At 39.8% G+C, this 15,414-nt stretch overlaps 1 protein-coding gene across 1 annotated transcript in view; it reads right to left on the bottom strand.

The window, feature by feature from the left end:
* The window catches only part of TRHDE (thyrotropin releasing hormone degrading enzyme), a 1,599,235-nt gene that overhangs the window by 942,886 nt on the left and 640,935 nt on the right, over positions 1–15,414 (bottom strand). Inside the window, exon 4 of the mRNA XM_040410016.1 lies at positions 1,551–1,705. Coding sequence (XP_040265950.1) covers positions 1,551–1,705 — 155 coding nt within the window. The remainder of the gene's footprint in view (positions 1–1,550; positions 1,706–15,414) is intronic.

Below are 15,414 nucleotides of genomic sequence, written 5' to 3'. Positions count from 1 at the left end.
TATAACTGTCATTGAAAAGAGAAGGGGCTATATTGGTCATTGTGTTTTGTTTTGTTTTTATGTCAGAAATGTTTATATGTAAATTTTTCATTGTTTATTCAATTTAACAGTTGAAAATAAGCAAGTTAGATAGGATGTTTTTTTTCATTTACTTATATAATAATTCTGTACACTAATAGTTGGCCAATAATTATGTTCAAATATTATCTTAAGAAAGCCCAAAAATATTTTTTTTATTTCTTAAATATTCAGGTTTGAGGTTTATCAACATTGTAGATTGACGGACAGATGTGTAGTTATTCAATTATAAGCAGTAAATGCCATTGTCAAGGTAAAGACTTTGAAAATGTATTTCTATTTTTCCCAGCTAGATGTTATTCAAACTAAAATGAACCTTGGCGCTGTGGGCCCTATTCCAAAACAGTTTTACTTCAGTTCTATAGACTGAATTGTCATCTTATTCTTATTATAAATTTACTCCAACCTTCATTCTCATCAATTTGATATAAGCTTAATGCTAATTTCTGAACTTAAAAAGGAGGATTTAAAAACCTACTCCCCCAGTTTCAGGCTTTTTAACATATTTTAAAATGTTGACCGGAAAGCCGTTAAAGGGTTTTTGCAAAAAGTTACATTATGCAGACACCATCTGCAACATTCACCATAAGCCTTAGTAGCAATATTTCTGATGGTCAAAGGATTATTGGTTGTGAATGTAGCTTATCATTTCATATTGCCATTTGATGAACAGCCATGATTTACATTCTGCTTTTTCTACTAAATAGAAGAGGCTGTATTAGTGGAGCAGATCTTGGTCTATAGCAGACACAACTAATTAATAGGGGTATTTCCAACTGTGACATTGATAGCAATTTGCTAATCTGTGCTGTCAATGGCAAATAAGTGCCGATCCCACCTCTGGGAATTGCTCCCATCTCCAAAACAGGGCTCTAGAAATGAGGAAACACACACTGCAGATGTGCAACTTGCTCTCCAATCATTGCTATGCAACTTCTGAAATTAGCCAAGTGCCTAAAACACTCATAGCAGTGAACAGATGGTCACTTTAATGCAATTTGGATGGACACTTTAAAATGCAATTTCTTATATTACTATAATGTGTTTTTGGTGGCTATATCTTTATATTGAGGCTTTCCATATTTTAGGGGCATTTACTATAGAACATGGTGGACGTGCATGCACGACTGCCCTCCCATTCTGGATATACAGTAGGAATGGGTCCTAGAGGTTGGACTGACACCTAACATTGATGGCATATCCAAGTCATATGGGAATACACCTTAATTTTAGGGCATAAATACAATAAAATATGTGCATAATTAAAGACAATAGTATAGTATTTTATGCCGTCAAAAAACTGGAAGTATACACTGTAATTATGACATAAAAAGAGTAAACAGTTTGAACCAGAAATGTCAAGATTTTAAGATTAGGTTTTTAAGAGTTTTTATTTTTGATTTAATTATAAGAAAACAATGCCTACAAGTACAAACCTATTATACAACATTGTCATCATTTAATTTGCTTACCTGGTGACAGATTTCATGTACAATGACCATGGTGACATCCAATAAGTATGAAATTGAAGAAATGCTTTGGTCAAGAAGAATTCTTTGCTCCACAAATACACTTAATCCCCAATTTTCCATTGCAGCATAAGGGTGTTTTGGTACAGCTAACAAATCTACAATGATAAAAATGAACATGTTTTTGCAGAGACAATTTTATCAAGCATAAGCACACAATACTCATTGCCTAATGCCCACATATATTAAGTAGAACAGGTTTTTCTGTTTTAGAAAGAAAATAGACTATTTACCTATAGATTTCATCCCAACAAATTCTAAGTGAAGAAAACTTGTTTGACATACATCCTTTGCAAAATAAGACTGCCTCCTATAGGCATTATCCTACTGTGCCTACTGTGAAATACAACCCTACATTTCAAATTCGCATTTTGGATTTCAACCTTTAGACCGTACGTAAGAACAATAAAAAAAGCAAAACTACTGAATATACTTAATGGCTATAGGCTATAGGCTATAACGGGGTCATTTTTTATTATTGCATTGTACTCATTTGGAACTAAAATATTATTATTATTTTTTTATCAGCTCCATTCTCTTTTGGTATTCTCTATTAGCAGGCTCTGTGTTTATAATGTGTCCTATCAGTGAACTCTGTCAGTGAAGCCTTACTTCTCATCTCCTCAACTTATAAACACCCATTATAGGTCAATTCATATAATACTAATAATAATATGTCTTAAATAAGTTTTGAATGAGCTGTTAGTAGTTTAGAGATATTGGCTATACAAAGTATTCAGACGATATGACGTCTGAATACTACTTTATATGTATATTCAGACGATAAAGTTAAAGTGAAAGGAAGATGCTCACATCTAGGTTAAAACTTAACTCTTTGTGACAAAAACTGCAGAATTTCTTTTATTAAAGATCAATTTTTAGCCCAAAATTAGTATAATCCAACAGTAAAAAAAAATTGCCTCTGAAAGTATCCATAGCCTTTAAATATACCTATCAATTTAATTAGTCTGATGATCAGTGTTTTCCTAGTATGGATAAGAGACAGGAACAGACAACATTTATAATTCTATTAAGTAACTTTACAAATGTATCCTTATGTTGACACCAGCTGTGCCAGGATGGTCACTTTAATGCAATTCACTACATTACTGTAATGTGTTTTTGGTGGCTACATCTATATATTGAAGCTTTTCATATTTTAGGCACATTTACAATAGAACATGCCCAGATATTAGTCAGCACAAATAATGACCCAATTCATAGGTTTACCAATTCTCTGATCGTCAAATGACACATTTCTTCTTATAACAAATTAACAACATATTTTCCCAATTTTTGAAAAAATAAATAAATAATGGAAAAAAATGAATTTAGAGAAGTATAGTTCTGGAATTGTTAGGTCCACTGATCTGCAAATACAGATATAGCAATCATTATCTGATCTGCCAGCAAATTACTCTATTCATGTTGAGTGATTTTGTGCCATTTTAATGTAATTACTATTAGAATGGTGCTCCAGTTAGCATATCACACTGACTAACGAGATAAGAATTGCTGCATTTGCATGCCACTTCTTTTTAGTATATTTTAAACACAACCCAAAAAAATTGATTACTTAAAATTTTCAAATTAGTCATGACATTACTTCTGGTAAACTCTAGGTACAATTAAATAAATATATGTCAGTATGTGCCATGTAAATCTTTAGAGATTAAAGAGGTTATGTCAAGTTTATAAGTTATCCCTTAACCCGAGGTTAGGCGATAGCTAGCTGATCCCTAGAGGACTAAATGCTGGGACCCCTACCAAACCTGAGAATGGGGGTCTTGTACCCCTTTCTGATGGAGCAACAGGTCTAGCATGTGCTTTGTTGTTCCATTCATTGCCTATGGGAGCAGCAGAGATAGCTGAGCACTGTTCTTTGCTACCTCTGGCACTCCCATGGAGAGCGCACACACAACATGCTACTCCATCAAAGGTGGGGAACAGGAGCTACAGTCTCAGAATCGGTGGGGGTCCAAGTGTTTGGACCCCCAGCGATCAGCTAGTTAAGGTCTATTCTAATTTAACATATACTGTAGGTGCACATTTATTATGTAAAATTTGTAACATTTTTCTTGTAACCTACACATAGTGTGAGGTTATAGGCATTCTTTGTGACCTGACGCTATGCAACATCAGGTCATAGCACAGAGTGGCCAGAGTGGCAATGGTGGCCAGAACAGGACAGGTGAGTTGATTTTTGTTCTGAGTTCTGATCTGAGGTCTGATTAAGATTGGGGGACTGAGCTGGGGTCTAATTAACATTGGGAGTCTGATCTGAGGTCTGATTGGGGATATGATTAACATTGGGGGTCTGATCTGAGGTCTGATTGGAGGTTTAAGTTAGAGTCCAATTAACTCTAGGGGGTCTGATCTTATGTATGATTGGGCTTCTGATTAAAATTGGGAATCTGATCTAAGGTCTGATGGGGTGTCTGAGCTGGGGTCTGATTAACATTGGGGGTCTTATATGAGATCTGATTGGGAGTCTCACTAACATTGAGGGTCTAAGCTGGGATCTAATTAACATTGGGGTTTGATCTGATTAAGGGTCTGATTGAGGATCTAATTAACATTGGGGTTTTGCTTGAGGCTCTGAGCTGAGGTCTGATTGATATTAAAGGTTCTGATCTGAAGTCTAATTAAAATTGAGGGTTTTATTGTGAGTCTAGTCTGAAGTCTGATAAAAAATATTATTTTCCACCTCTAAACCTAGGGGCATCTTATGGGCAGTTGAAATTTTTGTATCTCCATCTATCTGTCTCCTGTTTGCCAACAATCACTGTAACTACACAGCTATTTCCTCACTTTTATCACTTTAAGATATAACACATTTACCTAAACTGCATTAAGACTGTTACATAAAATGTCTTTATTTTTTTTTCTATTAAGAACACTATATTTGAGGTTCTTGTCCCTAATAAATACCCAGTAAAACATCTCAGCGCTCAGTGCCTACAATTGGATTTCTACGGAGTGCTACGGACAATAAAAGCATATAGTGTAATAAATCCTTTCACATTTAGAGATGCTGTGATGCATTTATTAAGCTTTTATTGCAAAGGTGAATACTTAAAAGTTTAGTGCATTTTCAAAATTCTCTCTCCATCAGAAAATTAAAATACTATTTTGTAGAAGAATATGATTCTACATACTTATTCTAATTTATGCAAAAAATTTTATCCCATCTATATGAAGAGACTGTAGTGATCTCATTTAAAAAGATTACTGCCTAACTGTTAAGCAACATTTTACAATTCCACACTGTTACATATTAATATGACACATTTCGAAATGTAGTTTTAAATGAATTTGATGGGATTAATTATAATTTTGATATATATTAGAATTTGATGGAACACCCAAATTGGAGAAACTAATTAGGAAGTTTGGATTATGTTAGTATTATATAGATACATTATATATACATATATATATATATATATATATATATATATATATCCAGAAAATCACAGGGCAGCACTCCTAGCTTCAAGCAGTTCAGGTGCCAGCGTTATCCCCTTGGTCCTGGGGTCAGTACACAATCCAGATAAATATAACGCAGCACTCCTTGGATAAAAAAGTGAAAAAAATTGATATTTATTCAACACATGTTGATACAGGCAACGTTTCAGCTCTCTCACAGAGCCATTATCAAGCCAAACCACTTGGCAACGTTTCAGCTCTCTCACAGAGCCATTATCAAGCCAAGCCACTTGGCTTGATAATGGCTCTGTGAGAGAGCTGAAACGTTGCCTGTATCAACATGTGTTGAATAAATATCAAATTTTTCACTTTTTTATCCAAGGAGTGCTGCGTTATATATATATATATATATATATATATATATATATATATATATATAATTACACATAGAATGGTCTATTTCAAGTGTTTATTTCAATGCTGATGATTATGGCTTATAGCTAATGAAAACTCAAAAGTCTGTGTTTTAGAGTATATAATAGTGTTAGATAAATTTAAAAAATCATTTTTAAAATATAAATATTGGCCTATTTGAGCTATACATTGCCTCTGCTCTTTATTGTTACAGACAAAGCCACTAACCTTTTCCTCTGATGTTACATCCACCTCAGCAACCAAATCTGGCTCCCAGGTCTTGTCCAACACTCAATCATCATTGTCATCCTCACCTTCCATGCCACTTTCATCCAACTGTAATATGTCATTGTATGGTCCTTGCACCCCCCCTCCCAATTCCCTGCTCTGTTTACCCTGAATGCCACTGTTGCTACCACTGCTGCTACTGTGGCTACAAATGCTACTACAACCCTTACCACCAACATAGCTATGCATTGGGTCATACACCTCCACCTGAACCTCCACCATTGTCAGTCTAAACGCAGACTATTCTCACATAAGTCATCAACGAGGAGACTAGCTTGACTGTATTCCATAGCATATGGAAGGCACCCCACTAATAGGGGACAGTGAAGACAAAGAGGATGAGACTGAAAGATTTCTCTGGGGCCGTAAAGAGGAGGAGTAGAAGGAATGCTATGACCCCTGTATCCAAGGCATACTGTCATACTCAAGATACAGTGGGGCAAAAAAGTATTTAGTCAACCGCCAATTGTGCAAGTTCTCCCACTTAAAAAGATGAGAGAGGACTGTAATATTCATCATAGGTATACCTCAACTAATCCAGAATATCACGTCTGATTTTTAAAGAATTTATTTGGAAATTATGGTGGAAAATAAGCATTTGGTCAATAACAAAAGTTCATCTCAAAACTTATTTTACAGAGGAATTTACCAATTCATTCATTAGAAAGCCTACAATGTGATTTCCTGCATTCTTTCCCTTCATTTTGTCTCTCATAGTTGAAGTGTACCTACGAGGAAAATTACAGGCCTCTCTCATCTTTTTAAGTGGGAGAGCTTGCACAATTGGTGGCTGACTAAGTACTTTTTTGCCCCACTGTATAACCTGCACAACATCCTGTTGTTAGTGAGAGTAGTGAGACTTTTGGTCCATATTCTCATCATCTTTGTTCTCAATACTAATGTGGTGCCTTTCAGAACCCAGGGAGAATTGTGTTTTATTACCACTACTGGCCAGATGGATGATGCTGCTACTACTGCTACTACCCACATTTTGACTCTCGGGTGACAAGCCTGGGTCTTTTATTTTCCAATCTTCCATTTTCCAGACATTTTATTATGAAATATATAACTAAAAAGTATATTATGTTTTATTAAGTTTTAGTATGAAATATATAACTAAATATATAACTTAAAAGTCTATGCCTATTCTGGTTCATTGACCTTTTACCTCTGTCATTACTATTTAGAATTTTTTTATTTTATTTTGTCCTACAAAATATATATATAGTATTTTCCGTAAAACATATTTAAAAAGTATATAAACTGGTAACCATGGATGATATTTTGGGAACACTATTAGTCTTCTACATTCAAAGTTATCTTCTGCTACTGGAGACATAACAGGATCTTCAGAGAAGAACACTGGACACATGGATTATGGTAGTAAACTTTCTTAGAAAGTAATACATTTGAAAACTATACTTTTTCTTTTTCCAATCATTTTTTATTTCAAGAAAGCTCTATCGAGGGAATTTGAATTGAATATCCTTCGGAACTACTAAGAATATTGACTTGCTGTTTATGGCATCTGCTATAATGTTAAAAAAAAAAAAATAGCATAAATATGACAAAAATAAATACTATATTTTTATATAGAAATGGAAAATAACCTGCATTTATACTTTACTTTATTTAAGTAAAACATTAGGAAAGGAGCATATTGTTTTTTATTACTTTTCTACATCATATTTTACTTGGTGCAAGATAAAGAATTATGCATTCATAGGGATGAGTAATGGACTAGTATAATCCAAATCACTTAGGTAATTTAAATATGCAGACTAGACAATGAAACACATTGTGTGGATTTATAAGTACCATTCATGTAATCCATTCTGTATATATGTTATATAGCATCCTTAATTCAATACATTCATTGTGATATGCTAGAGCATGTAATAAATGTCAAGAAAGTTATATACATATAAATATATATGTGCTCAAAAGCAACCAAAGCCCAATACTTCATCATCTCAAGTAGAATTTTAAGTTGCACATCAAAAAGACATATTAGTGATACAAAGGAGGCTATTGGTGCATTTTTATTGTTCCTCATTACAGAAAAAAATGTATTACCTAACATTAAAAGGCATAAACAATGGATTGATTTCATGGAGCTTTTGATATAAACAGCAGCTGCTGTATGCCTTGCGAATTTTACAGGTCCCAAGAGAAATACTTAAAGTGGGCAAAAAACAATCAGGATGGAAAATATTGTAATTGCAACTAGTTTAAAAATGAAAATATCATTCGAGAACATTGTCTACACTTTTTCTAAGCATTATGTTAACTAATCTTGGTAAAAAACAAACAAAAAAAATAAAAACGCTGATAAACTAAAGTTGATATCATCTCTCATGTGCAATAAGAAAGTAAAACCTGAATAATTCCCTACTGGAGCAATGTTAGCCTTAAACATACAGTGTCCCAACCCAAGATCCTATTTGTCTATTATCAGTTTGATTTCCATATGCATCATTGTCAGTGTAGAAGTCATACTATTTTTTTTGCTCAGTTAAACACTTCATTACAAGAGTATTTATCCCCCTTCCTTACCGGGCCATTTTTTTTAGTTTTAGCAAACGCCCATCTAACTTCAAATAATTTATTTCTGAGCCATACTATATTTGATATTATTTTTCTCAGGGCACATTATATCTTTGTTATGCCATAAGATGACATTATAAAATGTATTTTTTATATTTTTTTTCTTTTCTTATTATTTTTTTCTGTTGCAAAAAATTTCAAGAGAAAAAAATTGTAAAACTGTTACTGTATGTTTGTACAATGAAAACGGATGCTACTTGTTTAATTTATCTGCTGATTGGACTCACCACAAGACTTCAAAGGACAGGAGTGCATTTAGATTTTGTCAGCCTATTTTTCTATTGCTGGTTCTATGTCCCCATACTTCCATAATATATGTTGTACAGTAAAAAACATTACAAATTCTTTCAAAGTTACAATTTGTTTTTATATTGACTCCTAAGGTATTCATTTTGGGGCATTTGGACATTTTAGGCATTTGTCTTTTATTTTAATTTTTTTATAAATGATAAAATATATATTTGTCTTGGTATATTTTAAACACAAAAAAATGATATACTAAATGATATACTATAAATACAAAAAAAATTGCTTTAAAATACCTTCATTTAAAAAAAATATATAATCAAAGAAAAAATGAAAATAAAAAATGTACACACAGAAAGTCCTCTATACTATTGCTTAGATTAATAACTATAATTTTTATTGTATTGTTAATGAAATAAAGAAGGGGAAAATGTGTGTATGTATGTGTTTATGTAGCCTGATATACTATTGCTAAAATTAAAAACTATAGCTATAAATTTTTTATTTAACTTTTTATCTTTTTTCCAGAAATAAAAAGTGAATTAACTCCTTTCTGTCACAGTCATAGCAGGAAGGGATTAATGCACGATAACAGTTAACTTTAACCATTTCCTAAGATCTACCATTCACATATGGTGGATGTTGGGTTTTAAAGATGTTGACTGATTGAATGCCAAAGTCTCCGGGTGCCTGCTGTTTCATTCAGGATGCCCCCGGCGACACCTAGTGGAAGAGTCTGTGATTAGTGATAGCACTAATCATAGACTTCTAACACCTCAGATGCTACAATCATGGCTTCAAGGCCTCTCATAGCTAAGTTCCTCTCAAGCCCTGCTGGGCACCATAGCAACATAATAAATCTTCCATAGGCTACAGTAGTAAATTAATAAAGTCTATGGGAGAAGAGATCAGGTGACTGCATATTAAAGTTTTTGTAGGGGAACTGAAAATAAATGTAAAACTTAAGAAAATATTTTTTTAAAAATTTGAATAAAAATTACCCTTTCCTCTTTTTTATAAAAAAATAAATAAACAAACAATAAAAAATAAAATATTTTATATATAACTATTTATCCAGTCTAGTGAACAGTGTAACTGGAAAAAATAAAATAAAATGGCCTATTTGCTGTTTTTGGTCGCTCCAAGTCACCAAAAAATTGAAAAACAAAGTGATCTAAAAGTTATACACAAAATGGCATTAATAAAAACTACAGACTGACCATAAAAATGATCCCTCAAACAGCTCTATAGATGTAAGTACAAAAAGGTATGGGGTTCAGAATATGGTAATGTAAAGAAAATAACTTTTTTTCTAAGTATTTTTTTTAAGCACTAAAACACAACAAAAACAATACAAATGTGGTACCACTGTTATCGTACTGACCAACAGAATGACATTGAAGGGGTTTTCTAGGTTCATAGCTGAATCTGGATATAAGCTGTTCTTTATTTGTAGAGTATATATAAGTATATATAATAAATATATATATGAGTATATATAATACAAATTATAATACAGAAAACACAATTTTTTCCTCATAATCTATCCACATTTTTGTTGTCAACGGTGCAATCTGTGAATTGTGTGATCTGCGCTTTAATACATTGTGTGGTTGTCAGGGCCATATACAGGGAAAAATATAAATATAAACTTCATCAGAAAACAGTGTCTGTACCGCAGATTCCAATAATCTGGGCCTAAAATAGTGTCCATATTCTGTGTGTTTCTGTGACATATATTATCCTGCATCCAAAAACTGCTTCTTTAGGGCAAATTCCAAAAATCGGGGCCTAATCTAGTGTCCATATTCTGTGTGTTTCTGTGACATATACTGTCCTGCATCATAAAACTGTTTCTTTAGGGCAAATTGCAAAAATCTGGGCCTAATCTAGTGTCCTTATTCTGTGTGTTTCTGTGACATCTACTATCCTGCATCCAAAAACTGCTTCTTTAGGGCAAATTCCAAAAATCGGGGCCTAATCTAGTGTCCATATTCAGTGTGTTTCTGTGACATATACTGGCCTGCATCAGAAAACTGTGTCTGTAGCCGACTGTAAAACAATCTGCGCCACATCTAGTGACAAAACCATTAATATGAAGAAGGCGAGCATGGGGAAGTAGGCGTGATGCTGATGGTGCACACAAAGGTAGTGGCCCTGGGCGCAATGAAACTGTGCCTGCTACCAGTGCACCAGAAAAAAAAAAAAACATCCACCGTACCGAAGCTTCATGTCCAACTTAGCTGGGTGGACCAGTGCGAACAGTTGTTCGGTTGGATTGCTGAAGATATTGCTTCCAGTCGGTTAAGCACCACCCTCTTTTCCACAAAGTCCAGTCTCTGTAGCCAAGAGTCTGGTCAACCAAATCCTCTCTCTGATCATCCTTCCTCCCACCATGGAGATGTCACACTCGGATATGCCGAGGAGCTCTATCCAGCCCCACTATTACATTTGGCCCTCGCGCCCAGCTCGCTTGAAGTGGGGTCTGAGGTATTGTGTCCTGATTCCCAACCTCTTGAGCCTGCACAGTCTCAAGAAGATGACAGTGGTGAACGGCAACTATTCGTTCACAAGGTGGATGATGATGAGACACAGTTACCAATCACTGAGGTTGTGATTAGGTCAAGTCAGGAGGATGAGCAGGAAGTGGAAGAGGAGGTGGTTGACAATGAGGTCACTGACCCAACATGGGAAGGTGAAAATCTGAGCGAGGACAGCAGTACAGAGGGGGAGGGATCCGCAGCACCTCGACAGGCTGGAAGAGGCAGTGGGGTTGCAAAAGGGAGAAGTCGGCTCATACCAAACAGGCCCGCAACCGTTAAACTGAGCTCCCCCATGCGTAAATCTACCTTGCCAAAAGGTAGGTGTTCCGCAGTATGGTGCCTTTTGGAGGAAAGTGCAGAACACAAAAGAGTGGTAGTTTTCAACCTGTGCCGTACCAAAATGAGCCGGGGCATGATCCGCCACATGGCATCCAAGCACCCTAACAAGTGGGACAAACGCCTGGGTCCACAATCTAGGTCTATGGGTCACACCACTGCCTCCTCTTCCCCTGTGTTACGCACTGCTGGCCAATCCCCTGTCGACAGCGCAGGTTTGGATGCCTCTCGCCCTGCACCTGGACCTTTGCATGAACCATCAGCAACAACATCCACTTCCCTGTCCCAGCGCAGTGTCCAAATGTCCATAACACAGTCATTTGAACGCAAGCGCAAATATCCACCCACCCACAGGCCATAGCACTAAATGCGCAACTTTCTAAATTACTGGCCCTTGAAATGTTGCCATTTAGGCTTGTGGACACTGAGGCCCTCCATAGCCTGATGTCGGCAGCCGTCCCTCGGTACGCAGTCCCCAGCCGCCACTATTTTGCACGGTGTGCCGTGCCCGCATTACGCCAGCATGTGTCCCAGAACCTCACCCGTGCCCTGACCAACGCAGTTACTGGGAAGGTACACTTAACCACGGACACATGGACAAGTGCTGGTGGCCAGGGATGCTACATTTCCCTGACCGCACACTGGGTGAATGTTGTGGAGGCCGGGAGTGAGTCGTACCCTGGGATGGCACAGGTGCTACCCACTCCCAGGATTGTGGGACCTACGTCCATCAGGGTCTCCGCCAGCAGCTATATTATTGGCTCCAAGCCCCACTTCTTCTCCTCCACCGCCTCATCCTCCGCTTCTACCTTCAGCAGCAGTCAGCCTTTAGTCGGTAGCTGGAAGCAGTGTAGCACTTCTGTGGGTAAGTGTCAACAGGCCATGCTGAAGTTGATCTGTTTAGGGGAAAAACAACACACCACCGCAGAGCTGTTGGAGGGTATAAGGGACTAGACTGAGCTGTGGCTCTCGCCCCTCAACCTACAACCAGGCATGGTTGTGTCTGACAATGGACGTAACTTGGTAGTGGCTTTGAAGCTCGGCAACCTGACACATATCCCATGCTTAGCCCACGTCTTAAACTTAGTGGTTCAGCGGTTTATCAAAACCTACCCAATTTGCCAGAGCTACTAGTGAAGGAGTGCCGCGTGTGTGCCCATTTCCGCAAGTCATCCACAGTTTCAGTCGGTCTGTCAACGCTGCAGCAGCGCTTGCGGCTTCCAGCTCACCGACTGTTGTGCGACGTGAGCACGTACTGGAACTCTACGTTCCACCTGTTGACCAGGCTTTGTGAGCAGCAGAGGGCAGTTGTGGAATACCAGCTGCAACATGGTCATCGCCTTTCGAGTGTCACGGAACCATGAACCAGACGTACAACAAGAGATACGTGAAAATAAGAAGGCTTTATTGAAAATAAAGCTGTAAAGCAAAAGTCCAAACGGATGGTGAAACCGAGCAGAGTCTTTGCGAAGCCAGAGGTCAGGAACCAGAAGGGTAGTCAGACGAAGCCAGGATCAGGAACCAGCAGGGTAGTCAGACGAAGCCAGGATCAGGAACCAGCAGGGTAGTCAGACGAAGCCAGGATCAGGAACCAGCAGGGTAGTCAGACGAAGCCAGGATCAGGAACCAGAAGCAGCAGCAGTCTTAGAAGCATGTGAACACAAGAGGACCAAGCAAGGAACTGAAGCCACAGACCTCCTATATATATGAGCTAGGCATCCAGCTCCTCCCAGGGGAAGGAGGAGCCGCAGGGTGGAAGGCTACAAGAAACCCAGGACCCAAGATGGCCGCCAGCACATGTCAAACGAAGGAGAGCAGCAAGCAGGTAAGACCATGACAGTACCTCCCCCTCAAGGGCCCCTCCTCCGCGGAGCACAAAACGGTTTCTGAGGGAAGCGTGCGTGGAAGGCTCGGAGCAAGGCAGGAGCATGGACATCTGCGGAGGGAACCCAGGAACGCTCCTCTGGACCATAACCACGCCAATGGACCAAAAACTGCAACCGACCGCGGACCAGGCGTGAGTCCAGGATATTGCTCACCTCATATTCCTCACGATTGCCCACTTGGACCGGACGAGGCCGAGGAACCGAGGAAGTGAAACGATTACACACCAGTGGCTTCAACAGGGAGACATGAAACACGTTGGAGATCCGCATGCCAGGAGGAAGCGCAAGGGCATAGGCTACCGGGTTTACCCTGCGAAGCACTCGGAAGGGACCAACAAAGCGAGGCGCCAGCTTGGGAGTGGGCACTCGAAGGTTGAGGTTGCGGGTGGACAACCATACACGGTCTCCGACCTGGTAGGAAGGAGCAGGCGCTCGTCTGCGATCAGCCTGGAATCTCTGGCGCTGCGCAGAGACCTCAAGGGACTTCTGGATCTGTACCCAAGAAGCACGTAGGACGGAAAGGTGATCCTCCACAGCCGGAATATCCTGGGGAGAGAATACCTCCGGTAACACGGCAGGTTGGAACCCATAATTGGCCATGAAGGGAGACGTCCCAGAGGAAGAGTTCACCGCCGTGTTCCTGGCAAACTCAGCCCAAGGCAGGAGGTCAACCCAATTGTCTTGGTGATCGGAGACATAGCAACGAAGGAATTGCTCCAAGGCCTGATTGGATCGTTCTGCGGCCCCATTGGACTGAGGGTGGTAGGCCGAGGAGAAGGAGAGATGAATCCCCAACTGGGAGCAAAAGGCGCGCCAGAACCTGGACACAAACTGACTCCCCCGATCCGACACAATCTCCTTAGGCAAACCGTGCAACCGGAAGACCTCCCTGGCAAAAATCGTGGCCAACTCTTGTGCAGAGGGTAACTTCTTGAGAGGAACACAGTGGCACATTTTGGAAAACCGATCCACAATCATGAGAATGACCGTATGGCCTCGGGATGCAGGGAGGTCCACAATGAAATCCATCCCCAGGTGTGACCATGGGCGCTCCCCGGTGGCTATGGGTTGCAGAAGGCCCAACGGAAGGTGCCGAGGGGACTTACTCTGGGCACAAACGGAGCATGCCGCTACATATGCGGCGATGTCGGAACGTAGGGAAGGCCACCAGAACAGACGTGAAACAGCCCAGGACAGCTGATTCTTTCCAGGATGCCCCGCGGTCTTGGAGTTATGGTAGGTTCGCAACAACCGAGTGCGCAACTCCTCAGGCACAAAACATCTGCCGTTGGGTCTCCCAGAGGGAGCACCAGATTGAGCCGCCAAAATCTGCTCACCCAGGGGAGAGGTCAGGCTGGTGCGAATGGCGGCCAGGATCTGATTCGGAGGTATGACCGAAGTCGGAATCGACTCCTCCCTGGACAGCTCGGAGTACTGCCGTGATAAGGCATCCGCCCTGATGTTCTTGGAACCGGGTAGGTAGGAGACCACGTAATTAAAACGTGACAAGAACAGAGCCCATCTGGCCTGACGTGGTGTCAATCTCTTGGCCTCAGAAAGGTAGGTCAGATTCTTGTGGTCCGTCAGGATGAGAACCGGAACCACCGAACCCTCGAGCAAGTGCCTCCATTCTTTAAGGGCCTGCACGATGGCCAATAACTCCCTGTCACCAATCTGATAGTTGCACTCCGCGGAAGACAGTTTCCGGGAGTAAAACCCACAAGGAAGCAGAGGACCCTCTGGTGTTCTACGCTGAGACAGAAGGGCGCCTACTCCCGTCTCAGACGCGTCCACCTCGAGGACAAAGGGCAACCCAGGGTTGGGATGCGACAGAATCGGAGCCGACACAAAGGCGGACTTTAGGGCCTCAAAAGCTCGGATGGCCTCGAGCGGCCAGACCTGGGAATTACTGCCCTTCCTGGTCAGATCCGTGAGAGGCTTGGCCAGCATGGAAAAGTCCCTGATGAACTTCCGATAATAATTGGCGAAGCCCAAAAAGCGCTGCAGGGAACGAAGACCACTGGGCTGGGGCCACTGTAAGACAGCCGAAACCTTCTC

Source organism: Bufo bufo, chromosome 1 (assembly GCF_905171765.1).
Source record: "Bufo bufo chromosome 1, aBufBuf1.1, whole genome shotgun sequence".
NCBI lineage: Eukaryota > Metazoa > Chordata > Amphibia > Anura > Bufonidae > Bufo > Bufo bufo.
The sequence above is the reverse complement of the archived record's forward strand: the minus strand, read 5'-3'. Positions and strand labels throughout refer to the sequence as shown.